The 22,869-nt window shown below is 60.0% G+C and overlaps 2 protein-coding genes across 2 annotated transcripts; both read left to right on the top strand.

The window, feature by feature from the left end:
• Positions 1–10,222, top strand: LOC142048095 (disintegrin and metalloproteinase domain-containing protein 32-like). The gene is made up of 19 exons (XM_075074658.1): positions 1–1,145; positions 1,404–1,465; positions 1,881–1,959; positions 2,443–2,519; positions 2,671–2,863; positions 3,402–3,458; positions 3,685–3,756; positions 4,571–4,737; positions 4,979–5,060; positions 5,240–5,376; positions 5,675–5,855; positions 6,099–6,188; positions 6,710–6,908; positions 7,444–7,552; positions 7,982–8,165; positions 8,413–8,493; positions 9,072–9,180; positions 9,329–9,485; positions 10,013–10,222. The coding sequence occupies exons 1-19, from the start codon at positions 1,089–1,091 to the stop codon at positions 10,104–10,106; spliced, it is 2,187 nt and encodes a 728-aa protein (XP_074930759.1). The 5' UTR covers positions 1–1,088; the 3' UTR covers positions 10,107–10,222.
• On the top strand, positions 10,196–22,841 carry LOC142068209 (disintegrin and metalloproteinase domain-containing protein 32-like). Its single transcript, XM_075117483.1, is given in 20 exon segments — positions 10,196–10,339; positions 10,398–10,480; positions 10,631–10,709; positions 11,422–11,498; positions 11,603–11,780; positions 12,515–12,580; positions 12,818–12,889; positions 13,021–13,187; positions 13,275–13,356; positions 13,651–13,716; positions 13,718–13,788; positions 14,077–14,257; positions 15,177–15,266; positions 15,615–15,813; positions 16,312–16,417; positions 17,170–17,353; positions 17,635–17,715; positions 18,184–18,292; positions 18,472–18,625; positions 18,886–22,841. Coding segments are annotated over 20 exon segments (2,241 nt in total). The 3' UTR covers positions 18,938–22,841.
• The last annotated feature ends 28 nt before the right edge of the window (positions 22,842–22,869 follow it).

Raw genomic sequence — 22,869 nt, 5'->3', positions numbered from 1 at the left:
CCCGGGCCGGCAGAGCCCCGGGGCACCGCGGGAGGACACCTCCCCTCCCCCTCCCCCCCCACCCCCCCCACCCCGCCCCGATCCCGCCTGTGGCGCGGCCCCGGGGGGACCGACCCCCACCACCCCTCCCAGGCCGGCACCCGGGTGGCCTCATGCCCTGGAAACTGACACGTGCTGCAAGCTGACGTCATACCCTGGAAACTGACATCATGGCCTGGCAGCTGCCCGCACGCCAGCAGCAGCTCCCCCCACGCCCGAGCCCCACCGGGCCCCACAGCCCTGGCTGGGGGCGACCCCAGGGAAGGGCTGCCAGGGCCAGGGCTGGGGTCCCTGGCGCGGGAGCCCGTCTGTCCCGGGCTGGCGTTGGGCCGGGGGAGCCGCTCCTCCTGGCCGCTCGGCAGGGGTGCGCGGGGGTGGGACGATGCTGGCCTCCCAGCACGGCACGCCAAACGGCAGGAGGAATCCCGTGGAAGGGCTGGGTTTTTTTGCTTAGTGTGTGCTTTTTGACAAGCCTTAAACCCTGCTCTCGGGGGCTGAGGGGCTGCAGCCGTTGTAGCACCCTTTTCCTCTGCATCAGACACCGCCCCGTGTTGGTGGTTGGGTTTCGTCTGTCTAAGTGTGTGAAGCTGCGTGACGTTGGCAGCTGTGCAGTGCGGCCAGCGATGCTCGCGGGGACGGAGCGGGTGGTGCGGCTCCTTCCGAAGGGGGCGTTTCTTGTGTGGGGCTGGCCTCCCTGAGCTCCGTTTCGGTTCCTGAGGCAAGGTGGGTTTGTTCAGGGGGAGTTTGCTCTCGTGCTCCCATCATACCGTGTTCACGTTCCTGGGCTTGGGTCCAGCAGCGGTAAGTGCGCATCACTTTGGTTTTTCCCATGCAAGTGTCCAGATACTTTAAAATAAAGCATGGGTGGATGACAGCAGGGTAGAAAGCACAGGCAGTGAGCCTCGGCAGGCGGAGGCTGTGTCTGTCCATGTGGCTCTAAAGGTGCCTCTCGCAGCATACGCGATTCTGGCTGTGGCTGATGGGCACAGCCATGGTGATACTAATCTGTGCTTACAACAGAGAAACAAATCCTTTCTGTAGGTTCGCAAATGCTGCTGCACATCACGGTTCCCCAGAGGTTGCTCTCAAAAACAGCTGGAGAGACGGTACTTGAGTAACCAAGCTATGTTGTGTTTGTGTGTGCGAGTGGACGTACGCATGCAGGGGTGTGATGTGCAACAGCCAGGTGTGACTGGCAGAGGGACAGTTTTAGGCAGCCATGCTCTGCCTGCGCAGGTGATGGGGGGACCGCACTCTGCTGAGCTCTTGTGCTTGCCCTCAGCATTTGTAGCCGCCCTCAGAGCGCGCTTCTCCGAGGTCATCGCTCCTAATTCTCCCTTTCTCCGCTTTTCTGCACGCGCAAGGACACGGTGTCCTACGTCCTCGGGATAGAGGGGAGGCCGTACACCGTTCACCTGCGGCAGCAGTAAGTTGGCCCTGGCGTTGCCTCGCCTGACCGCCACCGTGCTGTTCCCCGGCGCTGCTGGGCCGTGAGCTCTGCCCCGGGACAAGACGGTGCCTGGCTGCGGGGGGATGCTCGGCTGCGGCCGCTGGCGCTGCTCCCTGGGGCTGTTTGCAGCCTCTGCAGCTGCCGGGATCACGCCCCGCTGCCGGCACGTCCCGAAGCCCGCAGGGGATGCGTGTGTGCGCGCCGCGTGCCCCAGTGCGCCGGGATGGCGGGGGGGTTTGGGGGCTGTTCGTGCCTGTGAGCCCTGACACCAGAGGGTTCTGCATCTGCCAGCGCACAAGCGCAGGCTGCAGGACCCGGAATAAGCACAACAAACTCTGAGTAAGACCGTTTCAGAGCGTTTTCAGAGGATTTTATTGTTTTTCTGTTCTAGATTCTTTTTATCCGATGATTTCAGGATTTACACGTACAACGAGAAGGGATCTTTGCTCTCTGACTCGCCCCATGTCAAGGTAATGGTGACCTGCCTGGTGCTGCTGTCGCTGCGTTGTCCGGGGTGGCCCCGCTGTTGTATTTTGGAGCACGTTGCTGATTACTGCAGGGGAGCAGTGCTTCCCCTCGCTCTCCACATTTTTGCTTCCTAATGACAGCAGGAGGTGCTGGGGTGAAACAGAATGTTTTCCTTGCAAATGCATGGTCAGATTCTTGGCTGTGAAGGCTTTTGGAGTCACTGAGTTAGGTTCAACACTTGTAATCCTGACTGTGGCTACTGTTCTTTACGGAGAGACCAGGCAAAGAGCCGCCACCCCCGGCGTGTGGCTCGACACAAGCCAGGGCAGTTCCTTATCATGAGGGTGCCACATCCTCACACTCGGATTTGTTTCTAATTACCCGGGCCAAAGAGAGATTGTCCACAAAATCCTTGTTGTGCCATCCCCTGCTGGAGTTACCTCCGCGGCCACGGGAGGGGCTCCTTGTCCTCTGTCGTGATTTAGGGAGGCTGCCACTACCGGGGCTACATCGATGGGTTCCCCAACTCGGCAGTGACCCTCAGCACCTGCTCGGGGCTCAGGTAACGAACCGCCACCTCCCCGCGCTGCCCTGCCCGCCGGTGCTGGCAAGCGCTGCCGGGCTTTGCCGCGGGGGAGCCGGGGGGAGCCCTGGCAGCTCCGCGCCGCGGCTGCCAGCGCCCGGTGCCAGACGGCGCACCGTCACCGTGGCAGGGGCTTACTGCAGTTTGAGAACGTCAGCTACGGGATCGAGCCCCTGGATTATTCTCCTGCCTTCGAGCACTTTGTGTATCGCGTGAGCGACGAGAAGGCGGCAGGTTCCCTCTTTGCCACCGGCCGCCGCGAGGGAGGGCCGGGGCAGCTGACGGCAGAGGAGGTGTCGTCCAAAGCGCGTGGAGATGGCGAAGTGAGTGTGAGCCTGTTCCCGCGGTGGTGCCGATGTCCCCGTCACGCGAGGAGGGGCCTGATCCCGCAGGAGGCTTTGTCCGGTGTTGTCTGGCTGGACAGAGGTGGGGGCGAGGTTTATGAGTGCCAGCGCTGGCGATGGGGTGCTGTGTGGCTCGTTACTCATCTGGTGCCTACAAGAGGCATCGCCAAGGGGTACAAGATTTGTTCTTGTATTTGTAAAAGTGGGGATATTTCTCCCTCCAGTTTGCAGACGCTTGGCAGTGTTGTGCTGGCTCCTTCAGCCATGGGTTTATGTGAGTGTCCCAAGGCCCCGATGTTCATCTGAGCCAAGAGCCAATGTTATTAGCCAAAGACTTCAGCGTTGTCCAAGCTGTTATTACACAGCTTTTGCTTTCTGCCCTGAAAACACGATCAGCAGATGGCGATGCCGCGTGGAGGGTTTAGTGTCTCAGTCCTGCAGACAAGTCAGCATTTCTTATGCCTCGTGGCTGAAACAGAGCAATGAATTATTAACAGTGAAGAAATTTTTTTTCCAGGCAGCGTCCAAGTACCAGAGAGAGCTGGCACTCCACGTCGTTTTGGAAAGGGCTTTGGTAAGTCTGTGTCAGTCAGTCCCTGTGCTGTGTTTGTTTCCTTTGCCCTTGCTCAAGCTGCGATAAAGCTTCGCCACGGTCGTCTCCGTGGTCCTGCCCGGCTCCGTACCGTCCGTGCCTTGTGGCCATGGCTCGGTGGGAGGACACTGCTCTGAGAAACATTGTGATGACCTCGCGTGCTTCAGCGCAGCAAATAACATAGGTAGAATCTCGTGTCATTTTTCAGTACGACCACCTGGGTGCAGACGACTATGTTGTGACGCAGAAGATAGTTCAGGTCTCCAGCTTGCTCAGCAGTGTAAGTTTTTCCTGTTTTATATGCACTGAGGCGGAAATCTTGATGGCTTATTTCAGCCAACTAATGGCTAGGGTGGTAGATTCGTCTAATTTTTGAGGAGATAATAATTGAATGTGCTTTCTGGCAATACAGACTCCCCACTCGTTAGCTTCTGACTTTTTGGATTAGTCTGTCAGAGCTCCAGGTTTGCCTAGGACTTGTCCGGCCTGGGGTAGGAGGTTGTGCGGAGGGGATTTTGCCCCTCGCTGTCCAACGCAAACATGTGCCCAGCAGCGCCTACGCCTCAGATCCCGGAGGCGGCGGCCGCCCACGGCACGTGCGCCGCCGAGGGCCCGCCATGCCCCGGGCAGGTCCCAGCAGCCACCGCGGCTCCTTGCCATCTCTCTGGCTTAGGGGAGGGATTCTATTGTTCTCCTGCCGGTGGAGCACGCGGCACACACAGCTGGGGGAGCGTTTGACTGGAAGTCACAGGGAGTATTGTGCTTCCTCCTGGAAACCTAAAATATGCAGACGAGACAAGTTTGTGTATTCTGTATGTTTATTTATTAACATCTCTACTCATGCTTAGGTTGTTTTGGGGTTTATTAGATCCTGTTTACTGAGCTAATTTTTTTTCGCTTTTGGATGCACTTTGGTGTCTTTCTGTTTTGTATTTCCTACACCTTTTTCACGGCACACATGCAAAGCAGTCGTCAGTTGCCAACTGCTCCCGTCTGTTTTCCTGAAGCAGCGTGGCTGCTAGTAAGAGCAAACACTTAAGCAGCACTTGAAATGAAACATATGGGAGCAGCCACCTCTCTTGTTAAACTTTCAGATGTTCAGGTCTCTTAATCTGACAGTTATGCTGTCCTCCATGGAGGTCTGGATGGACAACAGTACATTTAAGACAACAGGGCGTGGAGAAGAAGTGCTGGCGCGGCTCTTGAAGTGGAAGCAGACCAGCCCCACTGTGCAGCCCCACGAAGTGCCGTACCTGCTCCTGTAAGAATTCTTATCATTATTAAATAGCAGACAGTAACAACCTGCTGAATCCACATGCTTTTGAACAATAGACTTTGCCATGACAGTGATGCCTGTTGTAAAAATTACGTGAGGATGCAGTGAGGTATTGCAAACATAAAGCGAGACCTGCCCGAGCTTGGCACAACCAGCTGCTCGGGCCAGGGCTGGAGCGACCGGGACGTCCCGGGCTGGGCGGCCGGTGAGCCTGCGTGTGTTTCAGGTACAGGGACCGAGCAGCGTTCGTGGGCGCAACGGCTCCGGGAAAGGCGTGTCAGAGGGACGCTGCCGGCGCGGTGGCCGTGGTACGGTGGCGCCTGTCCCCTGCCTGTCCCCTGCCAGCCCACGTGTCCGTGGAGCCGCAGCTCGCCCACGGGCAGCCGGGGCAGGGACAGGCGGGAGCCTCCGCGGCCGGAGCTGGGGTCTGCCGGGGTCTCCGCAGGGAAAGCGCGGCCGCGGCAGCCCCGCTCTCTCCTCCCTCTAGTACCAAGGGGCCGTGACGCTGGAGTCCTTCTCCGTCCTCCTGGCCCAGCTGCTGGGACGCAGCCTGGGCGTGAGCTACGACGACTCCCGCGACTGCCGCTGCCCCGGGCGCGTCTGCCTCATGAGCCGGGAGGCGCTGTGAGTTGGTGGGGTCCCGTCCCTGCCCGCGGCGTTGCCCAGGGGCTGCGGGGGCCGGGGTGGGGGAGGCGGGTGGGCAGGACGCGCTGGGGGAGATGAGGGTCCCCTGTCAGTGCCGCGGCAACGGCTGGCGCCGTCCGGCTTGTGCAGCCGCGTGTCACCCGTCGCCTGGCCATGTGTGCGCGGCCCCGCAGGCGTGTGGTGGGGACGATCGTGATCCTTGACCTGCACAGAGATTTTGAGAGCGTGAACAGCACTAGATGTGTGAAGACAAGTACGGATAATTGCTTCATTTTAGACGTTTCAGTGGGGCGAAAGCCTTTAGCAGCTGCAGCATCGGCGACTTTGAAACCTTCCTGAAGCAGAACAGGGACTGCCCTTTCATCCGGCACACTCTGCATCAGCCTTCCTACCGCGCCGCCGTCTGCGGCAACGGCGTCGTGGAGCCCGGCGAGCAGTGCGACTGCGGGGGAGCGGAGGTGGGTGCCATGCTCCAGCAGGGGGTTGTACTTTCTCCTGGCCCCGAGGGCTGGCGGCAGCTGGAAGTGGTCGCAGGTGGTGTATAAAGCATTTCTGTGGTAAGACGCAGAAGTGCAGCATTGCTGCTCTTCCCTCGGCTCCTCCGAGGTGCGCTGTTTGTCAGGAGGGTGGGGTGAGGGCAAGCAGTCACCCTGCAGGTGGGGAAACATGCAGAAAAATGATGATTTCTGGCGTGTTTGCAGGCCTGCGCCTTAGACAAGTGCTGCACTCCACAGTGTAAATTCAAACAAGGAATGAAGTGCTCCTTCGGATTATGTTGTGCAAATTGCCAGGTAAGGCGTGTTCATCATTAACAGAAGTTAAGGGCGTGTTTAAACTTCGGAGCAGTAGCAGCGTCTATAGCAGCGCTGGCAACCAGCTTTCTGGTTCTGCTTGGATGGGCATCTCCAAAAAAACTTAATGATGTTTGTGCTGCATTTGTCTCCTCTGGATTGTGTTGTAATGAATGTCAGGTAAGGCTTGTATTTACAATTACCACAAGATCATCATTTATTTTTGGAGAAACAGTATGTTCCTGTGCTGAAGGATGGGAGGCACACTCTCCCCTGTGCAATCGGAGAGGTTCCCAGGGAAGGGCTTTCCAGCCCAGCTCCCTGAACGCCCCAGGAGGACTATTCGTGGGGGAAGCCTGTCCTGGGCAGCGTCACAGGCGTGTGGTGACCTGGAGCCTCAGCGGCCATCCCGAGGGAGCGGGGCCGTGTGTGAGGACAACGTCGGGAGGGTCTGTGTGGGGCCTGAGAGGGGACCCCGCTGGCGGGACGGAGAGACGAGTCCTTTCTGCCTCCCCTGCCAGTTCAAGCAGAAGAACTCGCAGTGCCGCCCCGCCGCCGATGCGCAGTGTGACCTGGCCGAGTTCTGCAACGGGTCCTCCGCGTCCTGCCCCCCCGACCTGTACGTGCAGGACGGGCACGGCTGTGAGCGCGGCACCGGATACTGCTACAAGGGGCGCTGCCAGTCCCCGGACCTGCAGTGCCAGCGGCTCTACGGGAGAGGTAACGGGCAGCTCTGGCATCACCAGTACTAACGTTGAGCTCCAGGTCTGGTCTAGGGCAGAAGGCGGCATCCGAGTCCGATGGGTGCCCACCCTCCCTCTCGCATGAATTTGGGGACCACCAGGATTACCAGCGTGGGGAAGGGCAGAGGAGACCCCAGGATGGATTTCCCATGCTTGTGGAGAGGGGCAGGAATGGGCCATCAGAAGAGGGTGACGTTTTCCGTAGGAATTTCAGGCTGAACGTTGACACAGCCTGTGTGTATGACAGTCATACACACCTCACTGCCCCTCCGAGCAGAGAACGAGCCAGAAACATACCCTGATGCTGCTGTGGAAGGTGGTCTGGGCTGGTCAGGCCATTCTACCGCCTCCGAGACCTGTCCCACCACCCGAACAGAGGCGGCTAGCGATGGAACAGGAGCGGTAGCCAAGTGTCCCTGTCAGAGGCCAGAACTGATAAGTGTTAGAGGCAACAGAGGTATCTTTGTCTGTTTTACCCTCGGCGGTAATGGCTGTTGTCTCTAAACTTCCAGGTGCAAAAAATGCTCCCTTGGCCTGTTACGAAGAAGTCAACAGTCATCAGGACAGGTTTGGGCACTGTGGCAACCACCCGAAGGACGGCTATCAGCCCTGTTCCTGGCCGTAGGTTTCAGGGGAATGCAGAGTGTTGAATTGGAAATATATATTTATTTTGTGCTTCCCATTACTGTTGATGCAAAGTAATAACCTGTGAGAAGGTTGCTTTTGGTATGTTGTTCTTTTGCTGGGCGGGACTGACCTGCAGTATTAGCTCTAGCTGTTCTTCAGAGAAATGGTGGGGTAGAGAAACCGGAGGCTTCTGAGGCCAACCTCAGCACACGCCTAATTGTGCGAGTATTTAATGTCCTGATGGCTTGTAGGACAGCTTCTCCCCTGGTATCAAGGATTCAGCTCTTCTGAAACATCACATGCTTGTGCTTTTATTTAGTGTAAATCCCCCGAGCCGAGCCGAGCACCTCACCGCCTCCAGCACTGCGCTCGGTCAGATGCTGCGCGCACTGCGCTAATTTATTGTGCTAACGAATTTTTTAGGAATCTGGGATGTGGAAAGCTAGTGTGTACGTACCCGAATCGTATTCCCTTCACAAAAGTCAAGGGTGCCATAATTTATGCTCAAGTGCAAGGACATCTCTGCGTGTCTTTCGATTTTCTGCGTGGACCCACAGCGCTAGATCCTCTCCTGGTAAAAGAAGGAACAAAATGTGGTCCTGGAAAGGTGAGAAATATTGCACGAGCATCTGGCAATGGCACATAACTATCACGACAGTAACTGTTTTAGAAATAGTTGCCATTTTGCAGTATGGTTTAAAGGTGGTCTGTGCTTATGTTTTTAGTAATTATTACCTGTGCTATTGACTGTTGATCGTTGCTTAGGGCTAGGAATCCTTTTTAGAGTTATGGCAAGCATGATAAAGGGTGATGAAAAAGTGCCCAGCAGGATTTTTTACCTTTTGGTCTTCCAGGTTTGTATGAACGGCACGTGCCACCCACATTCGGTCCTCAAGTATGACTGCAACGTGCAGAAAAAATGCCACGGGCATGGAGTAAGTAGCAGCAGAGCAGTTAAGTTAGCGTTACTGGTTTGACGCATATTGCCGGAGAGAGAGGTTCAGTTAAAATACGCACGGAGGCTTGTCTGTGAATTGCTGAGACCTGTGTTTTGGGCTAACGCTTGTTCTCTGAAATCATCATGCAGTGACCAGTTATTGTGGGAGACATTAAGTGAGACTGCCTAACTTACGTTCTGTCCCAAGCGAAAAATAAGTGGGATAAAGGGGCTTGGAGCATTTGCTTGTCTGGATTAGCAGAAAACTGGAAAAAGATTATTGAGAGGAGATTTAACCACACATGGCTGAATTAGTGTTGGAAAGCATGACCATGCCTGCGCAAGGCAAGAGGCAGAGGGCGAAGAGTGGAGCAGGAGCACGGGAAGGCCAAGGGGGCTCTTGCACAGCAGTGCCACGGGGCACCGGCCGGCCGGTCGTGACCGCAGCCTGGGATCGGGCCGTGCGGGGAGAGCAGGGGCGGGTGGGAAAGCAGCAATCCCAGTGGGGACAGAGCACGTTCCGCAGTAGGGGTTTCCCCAGTGAGGGGGGTTTCCTGCCCACCCTGGTGCTTGCAGGTGTGCAATAACAAGAAGAACTGCCACTGCGATCCGGGCTGGAACCCCCCGAGGTGCAAGACTCGAGGATCCTCTGTCGGCGGCAGCATTGACAGCATGCTGGGCCGCGGTGGGTGCTGCAGCTGGGCTCTGGGTGCCCCATGGTTTTATGGGGTGCAACAGCAGCTCCCACCGCCCTGCAAGCCGCCTCGTCGGGCTCGCAGCTGAGCAGAGGGGCTGTGGCATCACCTGGCCCTTATTTTTGCTTCTTCCCCTAGGTCATATCGCCCAAAGCTCTGCCCCAGCCGTGCTGAAGAACTGGCTGCTGCTGAGCCTCAGCATCATCCTCCTCGCCCTGGTCTGTGGCACTGTCGTGATCATGAAGCGGAGCCAGCTGAAAAGATTCTGTGCAAGGAGGGGATCGCATGCGGATGGGTAAGTTGATGTTAGTTACTTAATGCAAATCCTCCGTTCCGGGTGTGGGAGATGGGCAGGGGTTTGTGGGAGCATGGCATTATTGGGAAAGCTGGCGAGTGGGATTTGCAGCCCAGGCAGAGCTGGGACAGCGGTGCTTGGGAAACAGTAAGTGTTTGTTGGGAAACTGGGAACTGTTTGTTGGTCAACAAGGGAAGAAACTAGTGAACAGATATCTAAAATACACAAATGTAGGAGAAGCAAAACTAAGGGTGGATTTCCTGGCACCACGCGTGCTGTGTGCAAGAGCTGCGGGAAACAGGTTTTCCATTTGCTCATTCCTGGGGAAACCAAACCGTAAAAGGGGAAAAGTAGGATACAGGAGAAGCTGCAGATCCCAGTATAAACGGCAGCTCGCTCACTCTCTCCGGCGTGGAGGAGGAGCGCGGGTGGGAGACGGTGCGCGGGGAAGCAGGGCTGGGTCTGGAGCCGGGGGGAGCCGGGGCTGGCGCGGCCGGGGCTGAGGCACCGCGCCGGGTCCCGCACAGCCCCGCCGCCGAGGAGGGCAGCGACGGCCGCGACACGGAGCCGGACCCGCAGCCGGAGCCGGACCCGCAGCCGGGGCCGCGGCGCGGGCGCTAATAAAGGCGTTGGGGGCAGCCGCGTGTGCGCGCCTCTGTGCGGGGCGGCGGGGCCGGTACCGGCCGGGCCGCGGGGCCGTTGGCGGGGCGATGCGGGCGGCGCCGGGGCTGCTGGGGGCGCTGGCCGCGCTGGCTGCGCTGGGGGCGCTGGGCTGGCGGCCGGCCGGGGGCGGCGGGGCGCGGGGGGCGATGCCGGCGGTGCCGCGGCTGGTGGCGGCGGGCGGCGCCCCGCAGGTAGGTGCGGACCCCGGGACCCCCCCCCCGGCCCCGCTCCCCGCCCCGCCACCCCTAACGCTCCTCTCCCCGCGGGCAGCGCGCCCGGACCTACATCGTCCCCATCGAGGGGACCCCCCGCACCGTGCGCCTGCGGCAGCAGTAAGTGGGGTGCAGCGGGCAGGCAGCGCGGCCCCCGGCCCCTCTGCGGGGTGGCGGCCGGGGTCCAGGGAGGGCCGCGGCCTCATGCGGTGGCCACCGCGTGTGGCCAAGGTGCCGATCGCGAGGGCATCATCTTTGCTTTGTGCATAGAGTGTTTTTGCCGGAGGATTTTCGGATCTATACCGATGGCCGAGGGGGGCTTGCGAGATCCGAACTGGCGCATATTGAGGTAACGGTCCCACCCCGTGTGCTGCACCCAGCGCCTCTGAGAGCAGAGTGACCGTGGAAGCGCTCCAGTGGCAGCTCTCAACAGTGCCCTGTGGAGCCCTGTTCTGCCCCGACACGGTGCCAGCAGGGCCTTTCTCAAGGCGCCAAACCCCTTCCCTGTGACCACGGGTAGCCACGCCAGCGGTGCTCAAACCTCGACAGGGTTGGTACCGTGTGGTTGGTGGAAGGTGGGCAGCAGCCAGCTGGTGGTTTTGCAGAGAGGCAGGGTGGGGGTCTCAGCCTCTAGCTGACGCAGCGGTGCAAGAAATGCTGTCCTGCAGTGTGCGGGCTCCAGCTGCCTGGGGGGCCGGAGCTGCTGCCGGGTGAACGGCCGTGTCACCCAGCCGGCACAGCGCTTGGGAGGACAGCCACGCTGGGGGCACGCATCGCCTCGCGCCCCGCAGCAGCGAGGGCTGGCACGGAGCCGTGACGGCTTCCCAAGGATGGTAGGGAGCTCCGGAAGGGCCAAAGACCAGCCGGGAGTCAGTGCAGGTGCCTGCTCCCAGAGGAGGCTGCAGCGCTGTGCTTCTCCCCACGCGCGCTGTGTGCCCGTCCTCTGCGGGGACAGGGACCGCAGCGCAGGCGGCAGCAAGGTCTGGTGCCTCGCACACTGCAGCGCTCCCCAGGTCTCGGGGGAGAGGGCACCGAGCTGCTGATACCTTTACTCCTTCCAGCGTGACTGCTTCTACGAAGGCTACGTTGAGGGTTTCCCCATTTCACTCGTGGCACTTAGCACCTGCTCCGGCCTGAGGTAAAGCGGTTGCCTTTGCGTGGGGGACAGGCGCCGGGTGGCGTTGGTGTCGTCCCAGGGAGGCGGAGGAGCCATTCCTGCCGCTCTGCACCTTTGCTTTCCAGCGGGATCCTGCAGCTCGCGAATGCCAGCTACGGGATCAAGCCTCTGGAGGCTGCAGCCGGGTATCAGCACCTCGTGTACCCAATGCTGAACAAAAACATAGGCAGTTGGCTGTTCATAGAAAACGCCTCTCTTGCCCAGGCTGGGGAGGTGTCACGGCAGCGGGAGGATGCAGTAGCAGTGAGTACACCCCCTGGCCGCCTGGTCGTCGGTGGGATGGTAGCCATAGGCATGGGAAATCTGTCGCTGAAGAAGGCCTCAATTTGTGCAATAGTGTGTTGTTTGAGTCGACTTGGTACAGGAGATGCTAAACGGCTGCGTAACTTTGTGCTAAGGCTGAGGTCTCTGCCTGTGATGGGTGGGAGCTGTGAGGGTGGTCCAAGGCTGGGCGAGCAGGACGGGGATTTCTCGGCAGCGGTTATCATGCAAGAGCCGACCCCATTAGCAGGGCAGGAGAGAGCCAGGCAAGCGGGGAGGGCACGTTCCTTTGCTGGAATGTGGCCCGTTGGCCCAGCGCCACCGGCAGTGCGCAGTGCCGGGAGGGCAGTGGTGCGGGCTGGTGTGCGGCACTGCTGGGTGGCTGGGTGGCGGAGCTGTTGTGAATAGGAAGGAGTCAATGCTTGCCCCTGCTCTGTTACATGTGGCCTTTTTTCCCCCATTGGTCTGTGGCCTTGCCAAAATATCTGTTGTAAATGTGGCCGCAACCTGTGGCTGTGGTTGTCACGTTGTAGATGATATAAGGACTGTTTTCCTGGGAGTCTGCGACTGTCCTACAGCTCCAAATGGCCGTGAAGTGCAGCAACTGACCACGGACCTAAAGGTCTCCTTCGCAGAGCTGCTACAAACTGCAGAAGCTCTGCACTAATGCATGCGTGGGTTGGTTTTGTTGTTTTGTTGTTTGACCTTTCCTAAAGGGTAAACAAGCTGACAGTAGATCCCCGCGGTATCTGGAAATGCACTCAGTTTTGGACAAAGCTCTGGTAAGTCTTTGCTCTGCTGTAAACTGTTGCCTCTAGAAGAAACTTCTGCATGCAGCAAGTCTGTAGCTACACAAGAATATCAAGGGCAATTTGCACGAGGCTTGAGAGTCTCCACACAATGGGAACTAACTCCCTTGGGCATGGACGAGAATATGTTGTGGCCGACAGCACAGCCAGTGCTCCAGGGGAGTGCCTCGCGCGGTGCCCTGACGTGCTCTTGTGTTCGTCGCCTTTCAGTATGACTATATGGGAGCAGACAAGGATGCTGTGACGGCCAAGATAGTGCAGCTTTTCAGCTATGTGAACAGTGTAAGTTGCTTTTGGTCACATCCTGAACATGCATGGGAAGCACGTGGTAGTGGTATGGGTAAGCTAAAGCAAGTGGGAGGCTGCGGACCGCAGGGCTCTGTGGACCAGCCCTGGTGTCTGTCTGCCTCCAGATGTTTGCTCGCCTCAATCTGACGATAGCACTGTCTTCTCTGGAGTTTTGGACAGAAAAGAACAAAATCCCAACCACGGGAGATGCTGAGGAGTTGCTGCAGAGATTTTTGCAGTGGAAGAATGTGCATCGTGTGCTGCGGCTGCAGGACATAACATTCCTATTTGTGTAAGATGAGGATGGCTGTGTTAGCGTGGAAACAAAAGGAAGGTGCCGGTATGCAGTGTGTCGGAGTGAGTCTCGTCTGCTCCCCAGTTACAGGGAGCAGACCCGTTATGTGGGGGCATCTTCTGCGAGGAAGCTGTGTCGCAGAAACCACGCTGGAGGGGTGGTCTTGGTATGGTACCACTGAGCTGTCTGTCTGTCCCCATAAGCTCGCATGCCTGTAGGTAAGGTGGTGAGCGGTGCCTCCAGAGCTAAGCCCCGTGCGTGGCCTGAGGCCGAGGAGCCCCCGGCAGCAGAGGCTCCTCCGGGCGGGAGCAGAGCCCCACCAGCCGCACAGCAGCGGTGCTGGGGGCTGCAGGCTGTTGGTACGGGAACCCTCATGCCCGGCAGCCCTCCAGACCCCCGAGGGAAGGCACCTGGGGGCAGCAGCGATGGCAGCTGAGGCCAGTCCCTGTCCCCCCGGCAGTACCAGAGGTCTATGACACTGGAGGCGCTGGCAGTCGTCGTGGCCCAGCTGCTGGGCCTCGGCTTGGGGGATGGCGTTCGACGATCCCGGCAGCTGTGACTGCGCTGGAGCCGCCTGCATAATGCAGGCCAGCTCAGTGTAAGGCTTCCCCCTGCCCCCTGGCGCACGGGTGGGTTTCGGGGCGATGGCACCAGCGGGGTGTGCTCCCGCCGGGTGTGCGCGGTGCCCGTCTGTGCGACGCTGCCTGCGAGGGGCAGAGCAGGGACGTGTACAGGGGCACAGGGGGCAGGACAGCGGGTGGGCTCCTGGGGGCAACAGCCGCAGAGAGCAGCCGCCCCATGATGCCGACATCTTCCGTGGGTGGGAAGGGCCACGCAGCCCCAGATGCAGACCGTGGTAACGGCAGCCATGCCCTCTGACTTGCAGACACTCAACTGGTGTGAAAGCCTTCAGCAGCTGCAGCATAAGAGACTTTCAGCGCTTTCTCGCCGCTGGAGAAGGGCAGTGCCTGCTGAACAGGCCAGCTCTGGATGCAGCGTATAAAGCTCCTCTGTGCGGCAACATGGTGGTGGAGCCGGGAGAGGCTTGCGACTGTGGTTCAGCAGAGGTTAGTTGTGGAGCCTTGGTACAGTGGGAGGGCGCTGTGTGTCCCTGGTGGGATGAACTGTTTGAAGAGAGGTGTGAATTGCTCCTGTACCTCTGTGCAGGGCAGAGAGGACCCGAGGCTTTACAAAACCCTAACGCAGCGCCGGTGCCATGCAGGCGCTTGGCTGTGGTTGCCACCATGTCCGAAGCAGCCGTCATAGAGGGCTGTTGCATGGTGTTGGTAACGGGTGGGTGGAGGGAGCTTGGTAAGTGGTGTGTAGCTGTAATGAGGGGCTGCCCCCACCCTCTGCTGCAGGGACACAGCCTGAAATGGGGCTGGGGGATTACCCTAGGGACGTGCCAGGGCGTCCTGCTACGGACACCACTTGGGAAGCAGCTTTGCACACCAGAGTGGCACATGGTGATGTTGTGGGGAGAAACTCTGTGACTGCAGTCTACCAAAAGGCAGGGGTGCTATAGCGGTCCTGTGGTTTGCTGGCAGGGCGGAGGTGGAGGCAGCAGGGAAATTCTGGTAGAGGGTCAGTACCCTGTTGCAGAGGAGAACTGGTGAGCAGTGGATGAACTCCTCTGTCTTGCTAGAAGCCCCCTAGTTTTGTGCTGACCTCGGTGCGGCCATGTGGCACATCTGCAAGAGATCTCTGTCCCCAGAAGTGCTGCCAGCAACGGCTCCCCCCAGCCTCAGGCACGTATGGTTATGAGGATGGAAAAAAGCATCTTTGCCATGGGAGCATTGATGGCTGAGGGCATCCAGCCTGGTAGGGGGGCTCTGCCCAGGGACCCCAGGTGCTTCTGGAGAGCCTGGGAGATGGCTGCCTCAGGTGATGGGGGCTGCTGGAGAGAAAGGCCAAGCTCTCTGGCTTGTTCCCTTGTCCTCTGGAGAAGCGGAACCTCGCCTGACTGTCCCTGCTGGTCACCTCCAGGAATGTCAGCGCGACCCGTGCTGCGCCGTTGGCTGCAGGATGAGGAGAGGGGCGCAGTGCCTGTCGGGACCGTGCTGCCGGAATTGCCAGGTGAGCCGTGTGCTGGGAGCGGGCATGCTGCGGTCCCTAGGGAGAGCCCCTGCGCCAGCATCGCTCGCTCACCTGCCTGATGTGAAGCGGGAATGTAACGGGGCTCAAGGGGGAAAACGGGGACCGTGCCCCCAGCTGACGGTACTTGCTAGTGCGCTGACGTGGAGGGTCAGCGAGTGTCAGAAGGTGCCGTGAGCACTGTGAAGTGCTGGTGCCAGCAGAGGCATTTGGGCATTCCTCCTAATTCTGTCCTGATCTGTTCTACTGAAATTCTATTCTAGTTCTGTTCTATTCTAATTCTGCTCTATTTTAATTCTATTCTAACCTTATCGATTTTCTTTCCTCTAGTTTTTGAAAAGAGGCACGTTATGTAGAAGCAGCTCCGAGGACGAATGTGGGTTGAAGGAGTATTGCAACGGCACCTCTGGGGACTGCACACCTGATCTCTGGGTCATGGACGGGCACCCCTGCAGCAGGAACACTGCCTTCTGCTACCAGGGAGTCTGCCAGACAGCTGACAAGCAGTGTCAGAAGGTCTTCGGCCAAGGTAAGGGTGACGGATTGTAGGAGGGGGGCTGGCTGTTGTGTGGGAAATGCAAAGACCTGGAAGGGAAGCACTGAAGTGGGAAACCCTGGCAACCCAACCCATGCCTGTGGGCTATTAGGGACAGGAGGCGCGGAGGACAGGGAAGAGGCGTGTTGGGCCGTCTGTCCATCGCTGTGCTGTCCTGGCGTGGGTTACTCTGGGGGTGTTCGTAAGGGACCGAGGCCCTGTAGCCAGAGTGGAGGTGCCAGTGAGAGAAGCGATCTCATGGAAGTTGATCCAAGCTGGGTGAAAAAGCAAGTGGCCAAGGGGCTGGGGGAAAAGTCCATGAGTGCACCATGGAAGGGGTGTAGCACAGCCACGGCTCCAAATGCCTCTGAGCATGCAGGTGCCCCGGGCATCACCACGTAGCGGGTGTAGCATGTGGCCTAAGTGGTGATGCCCAATCCTGAGGTGGAGGGAGGCGTTGGACAGACTATGGGTGTTGTTATGTGTTTGCAGGTGCCAAGAATGGGCCCTTGGCCTGCTACGAAGAAATTAACAGCCAAAGGGACAGAATGGGACATTGTGGCTCCGATCGGCACGGTTACCAGCATTGTGCATGGAAGTAGGTGCCATAGTAAGGGTGCTGGGGTGTTCTGGTCACAGCATGGTCTGCCATGGAGTGGGGGTCCTGGCCCCATGGCGGGAAAGAGGGAGAGAACAGCGGGGTCCCAGAAATCAGCCACCCATCAGCGGCGAGAAACGTGCTGTCCTGGGGCTGGGCAGGCAGGGCCACTGGATGTGCCTGCGCAGAGCCGGTGAGCACACGGGCCGGGAGGGAGGGATGCGGAGCCGGTGAGCACACGGGCCGGGAGGGAGGGATGCAGAGCCGGTGAGCACACGGGCCGGGAGGGAGGGATGCAGAGCCGGTGAGCACACGGGCCGGGAGGGAGGGATGCGGAGCCGGTGAGCACATGGGCCGGGAGGGAGGGATGCGGAGCCGGTGAGCACACGGGCTGGGAGGGAGGGATGCGGAGCCGGTGAGCACATGGGCCGGGAGGGAGGGATGCGGAGCCGGTGAGCACACGGGCTGGGAGGGAGGGATGCGGAGCCGGTGAGCACACGGGCCGGGAGGGAGGGATGCGGAGCCGGTGAGCACACGGGCCGGGAGGGAGGGATGTGGAGCCGGTGAGCACACGGGCTGGGAGGGAGGGATGCGGAAAGGACCCATGGCGAATGTCAGCGTGTGTGTCCACGTGCTGGGAAGCGGGTGTTCAGGGTCCATTCTCCAAGCATGCGCTTGGTGTTGACAGCAGAACTGGAATGGAAGGCTGAAGGTGGCTGTTGTTAAGTCCTTTGGTCATGATGCCTTTGTAGGGATCTCCGATGTGGGAAGCTCGTGTGTGAATATCCAGGCTCCAAGCCCTTTACCAAGGAGAAGGCTGCGGTGATTTACGCTCGGGTGCAGAACACGCTGTGTGTGACGTTAGACTACATGAAGCCTCTCACGGAGAGGGACCCCATGCTGGTGAACAACGGCACTGTCTGTGATGACCACAAGGTAAGCGATGCCCTGCGTGTAGCAGCTCCCTTGGGAAAAGGACCTGTAGAAAGTATTGATGTGGTAGTGGCGTCAGAGCCCCGAGAGCAGAGGCTTTTCTGTCGACTCCACCCTGAAGAAGTTGGGATGGATATATGGGTGGCGCAACCCCCGTCAGATGGGGGTCCAGCACAAAGCCTGACACTCCCTTGTGAGTTCCTGAAAGATCTGCAGCTCACTGGAGCTGGGTGCGTAACGGCCCGGCCGGCTGACCCAGGGTTGCCTGTGTGCTTGTGCTGTAGATCTGCCTGAACCAGCGGTGTGTGCCTGCTGCAGTCCTGAACTATAAGTGTGAGATGAAGACAAAGTGCCACAATCATGGTGTAAGTCACGGTGCTGCGCGTTGTTGTTTGTGGTTTGGTCAACTCTCTGGAGACGTGGCTCACAAAAGCGGTGTCTCAGGTCATGTTTGTGGGGAAGAGCAGCTGAGCGGGGCTTGGTGGTGGAAGTGCTGGACCATTTCTCGAGGCTGCATGTGTAGCACCTCCAGCAGAACTCACTCATGGAGCCAAGTGGCTCCTCTTTGTAAATCAGCCAAAAAGAAAGGGTCTGAGCCCGCACAGAGGCTGGAAGAAGCAATAAGGACTGGGAGGAGGCAGCCCCGGGAGGTGACAGCCAGCACTGACCGAGGCAAAGGGCTGGGCACATGAGCCCTGGGCGAGCTGGGCACGGGGAGGCTTTGCCTGGCATGAGATGCCCTGACATCTGTGCCCCGTGTCTGGCGAGTGAGGATGCGTGGGCATGATCCTCTGCAGCTGGCTATGTCCTGCCGCTCCCTGCCTGTCATGCAGGTCTGCAATAACCAAGGGAGCTGCCATTGCCATCCTGGCTGGAAACCACCGACTTGCCAGGAGAAGGCAGGGGTGATGGGCGGGAGCGGCAGCAGCGCGTCCGGAGATGGTGAGTGGCAATGGGAGCAGCTGCTCAGGGTGATGGTACCCGTGGGAAGAGATGGCTCTGGGGCCGGGGTGATGGATTCCTGCTCTGCTGGTGGCTTGCCAGAGCAGAGCCATGTAGACAAGTGTCTGGGTCCTGTGGTGTGTCTCAGGATGGGCTCAAAGATGTTGTTTTGTGCCTAGACGAAGCAGATGTCAGGAGAGGGGGCTCGCTGAAGCTGTGGCTGCTTCTGACCTTCTGTCTCTTTGTGCCTGTCACTGCTGGGCTCGTCCTCATGGCACTAAGGAGAAGAGGCCCAAAGTGCTGTCTTGCCACAGAGGAGCTGGATGGCGACAAGTGAGTTTGTTCTCTGCACCAAAGGGTGTTGAGGTGATGGTGTGGAGGTGGCTGTAGGCAGAAGGGAAGCTGGAGCTCAGACAAGGACTATGCTGTGCAGTACGCCCGAGACGGGAGGGGGAAGCAGGAGCGACAGCTGATGAAGGGACGAAGCGGTGCCAGCATGGGCTGGCTGTGATGCTGTGAGGGAGGGGTTTTGCTCCTTGCAGCTCTAGGCAGTTCTGCGGCTGAGAGGAGCTGCCTTCATGGTCCCACTCTAGGTTGGAAGACAAAGACTGTGTGGATGAGGAAAGGAGTGTGTTGGATGTGTAGCGGCGCAGCAGGGAAGGATGTTGAAACGTAAGTCATTGCCCAAGCAGCTGACTGGTTTTTCTGGGCTGTGCTTGTGAGGGGGTGGCGGTGGAGCTGGCAGTGGAAATGGGAGAGGGAGCCGTTGTGTGTGCCTTGACGCTGGCAGGGAAGCAGCCTGAGTGGGCGCATCAGCCTGGGGTCAGGGCACCGTGGCTGCTGGGACCGTGGGTGGGCAGCAGAGGGTGTCTGTGGCATGTTGGCTCCCGGGCGCCTGCAGATGTGGCCGGTTGAAGACACAGGAGTCGGAGCGGGTGGTCAAGAGGCGGCAGGTGGCCAAATGTCCCAGGCAGGTGGCAGCACATGGCAGCCTGGCTGGTGGCCAGTTAGCGTGAGCTCTGAGCAGTGAAGCTTAAGAGGTGCTTCACCTCTTAAGGGGGGGTTGGACAAGATGATCTCTAGAGGTCCCTTCCAACCCTTACCATTCTGTGATTCTGTGCTTGCTGGGAGAAGGTGTACAACTGTAATAGGAAAGTAGGGTGGGATAGAGTGGCCTGGACTAGTGTAGTTAGTTAGAAGGGACCTGCAATGGTTGTTTAGTGCAATCACTGTAGTGTTGCAGCCTGTGGGGCAAGTCAGCGTAACGGCCAGCAGCATGACACACCGGCGTGTGGGTGCCAGGACGTGTCCCCGCAATGCCACGTAGAGGCCAGCCGTGGCTGGCCGAGGGTGTGTGACAGTTGGGTGCCGTGGCCAGCATCAGCCTCGGGAAGGGCAATTCCCAGGGCTCAGTGTTGGGGCCAGCCTTGTTTAGTATCTTCATCAATGATCTGGACGAGGGGATAGAGGGCACCCTCAGTGAGTTTGCACGTGACACCAAGTTGGGCGGGAGTGTTGATCTGCTGGAGGGCAGGGAGGCTCTGCAGAGGGGCCTGGACAGGCTGGGTCCATGGGCCGAGGCCACTTGTGTGAGGTTTAACAAGGCCAAGGGCCGGGTCCTGCCCTTGGGTCACACCAACCCCAGGCAACGCTCCAGGCCTGGGGCAGAGGGGCTGGGAAGTGCCCGGCGGAGAAGGCCCTGGGGGTGCTGGCTGACAGCCGGCTGGGCATGAGCCAGCAGTGCCCAGGTGGCCAAGGAGGCCACCAGCCCCCGGGCTTGTGTCAGCACTGGTGTGGCCAGCAGGGGCCAGGCAGGGATGGGGCCCCTGTGCTCGGCCCTGGGGAGGCCCCACCTCGAATGCTGGGCTCAGGTTTGGGCCCCTCGGGACAAGAAGGGCCTTGAGGGGCTGGAGCGTGTCCAGAGAAGGGCAGCGGGGCTGGGGCAGGGTCTGGAGCAGAAGCGTGATGGGTGGGTGGTTTGTCAGGTGACAGAGGCGGACTGTGGTGGCAGCGAGTGTTGTCCAGGTTGGGGTGTTGTTGGTCTTAGTGCTCGTGTGAGGGCAGTCCCGTGCGAAGCAGCCCTCGGGCGGGCAGGGGCCTTGGGGCGGAGGTGGCTGGGGGTGGGTGCCGCCCAGAAGTAAGTGGTGCCGCTGCGGCGCTTCCTCTCCGGCAGCGTCGGGCCGCGAGAGGCAGGGAGCCCCGCACGGAGGACACCGCAGTGCGGCCCACAGAGGAGGCGCCCGCGGCGCCGGGCACGGGTGCGAAGGGTCCCACAGCCTGTGTAGTGGTCACCGTAAGCATGTGTAGCGCGTCTCTTCTGGTGTTTGTTGTTCAGTAAAAGGTGTCTCTGATCTCTGAGGGGCTGTGTCATCCCTGCGGAGCGGTGCTGTGTGCTGGAGCCGTGCCTGCACTGGGAGGACCCCCCCCAAGTGAGCGTAGGAGCCCCGGCTGTGATGGTGTGGGCAAGGGCTGCTCCTGCCCAGGACACAGCCAGGAGACGTGTCCAGCCCTGGCATGTGCCCAGGGTGGTGCCAGCGACCGACCGACCGAGCGAGAAGTGCCTGCCAGCCCTGGCCCTCGCTGCACTTAGAGCCGGTGAGGCAGCAGGGGAGCAGGCCAGTCGCTGTCAGTCTGTGTCAGCCGCTGTCCCCAGGAAGGACCAGGCAGCAAACCTGGGAGAGGGGCTGCCCGACACCCCCGGGGGCAGCTGACTGCCCCGCTGCGGCACAGCACGGCCGCCTTAGCCTGCGGGCCAGGACATCTCTAACCTCCAGCCCTGCCCCGGGGAGGGACACCCACGTTTCCTGCAGTGCTCTCAGACCTGCACCCCACAGAGATGCCTGTCTTGCTGTCCGTACCCCGATTAACACAGCCCTTCCCTTTCCACGCACCCACAGCGTCTCCCACCCCGACCCCTGGCGTGGGCAGCTCTCCGTGCAGGCAACACTCACGGTGCTACTTTTCCCCAGCAAACCTCTGTTTTGGCAGGGCCCCGCTCAGAGCATCCTGCCAAGCCCCCCCCTCAAATTGGGGGACCCACTGGGCCACCCCAGTGACCGTCAGCCGTGGGGACCCTGCCCTGCCAGGCGCCGGGATGGGGTGGTTCCCAGCGGCGCCGGGGGGCTCACGCCATTGCGGCCAACGCACAGGAAGAGCACGGGGCGGATGCGCCGTCCCTGTCGTGGCCGCAGGCTCCTTCCCGCTGGCGTGGGGCCGGCAGGAGGGTGGGCTGGGGCGGCGGAGGAAGCCTGACTCATCGGAGCAGGCGCCACGCCAGGAAATCCCCCCCGCCATGCTGGGCGGCCCCCTCCCCGCCCTGGCTGCTGCCCATGTCCTCTGGACAGGCAAACCATGGTGCTCACCCTCACGCCTGGGTTGGCTCGAGGTGCCCTGCCTGGCTCCGGCACGCCCCAGCAAACAATATCCTTCCAGCCTGTCCACGAGAAACACCCGCACAGTTGTGTCCCACCTCAGGCCTCCTGGTCCCAGCTGACCCCAGGGGGAAACGCAGGGGAGTGGGCGCAGAGAGAAAACAGCACCAGCGTGGCCTTGCTGCAGCCCGGCGCCTTCCCGAGCTGCGCTGGCAGCAGCGCCCGCCGCAGGGAGGGGACCGAGCTGCTGGGGGGACAAAGGCAGCACCGCGCTGAAACGGCAGCCTCCGCCGCGAGGTCCCTTTCAGCCTTGTTTTGTTCCTCCCTGGCCAGACAGCGGCATGAGCCTTGCCAGCACTACCCACCCAACGGGCAGGGAGTTTTGCTCCTGCGCATCACAGTTCAGTCAGAAGCCTGCAGACCCTACCCGCAAAGAGGTCTAACTACCCTCCATGCACCGCTGTCCGCTCTGCCTCCCTGAGGGTGGGTGCAGCCGCGGGGAGAGCACGGCTGCTGCTCTGGTGCAGGCTTGCTACCGGCACCCTGCACTTTGTCTTGCACTTTGTTTGGCACTGGGAATTTAATGATGTCAGCTCACGTGCCATCATTAGGCAGCTCACTGGAAATGCAGATAGACCCTTAGTGACACGAAACGCGGATTAGGGAGTTTCAGCCCCTGCCACGCAGCACTTCTGTGGCAGCTGCTTTAGATGTGGCTCCCGTTAATTTATTTTAGCTGTGCTGGGCATATTGTTAGTGCATAATCAGCAGCGCCTTATGTGAGCAGGGGGCTGAGGATGCAGTTCATGCCTGATGGAGTGGGTATCGCTCCTGTGGGGATAAAGCTCTTCAGGCCCTTGGCACCTAGGGGTGTCCCACAGGGCCACCAACACACGTCTGCCGTGCTGGGGCCGTACCTGACACGTGCGGTGGCTTCGGGTCCCTGCTGTGTGTGGGGTCCATGCTGCGCTCATGGCGTGCAGGGCTCTGCCGCCTCCCGCGAGACGTGGATCTGTTCCTGCACGGTTCCTGCAGACCAAGCACAGCGCACAGGACTTGAGTTTGGCGTTGCCCTGCACTGCCGCCAACCTAAAGTGCCCTGGGCCCCTTTGATGCAGCCTCCCGTGGGAGCCTGGAGCATCCCTGCAGCTCCGAGGGGAGGTCCTGGGGTGGGGGGACAGCTCACAGCCCCTACCCGCAGCAAGG

This window comes from Phalacrocorax aristotelis, chromosome 24, assembly GCF_949628215.1.
Source record: "Phalacrocorax aristotelis chromosome 24, bGulAri2.1, whole genome shotgun sequence".
NCBI lineage: Eukaryota > Metazoa > Chordata > Aves > Suliformes > Phalacrocoracidae > Phalacrocorax > Phalacrocorax aristotelis.
The sequence above is the reverse complement of the archived record's forward strand: the minus strand, read 5'-3'. Positions and strand labels throughout refer to the sequence as shown.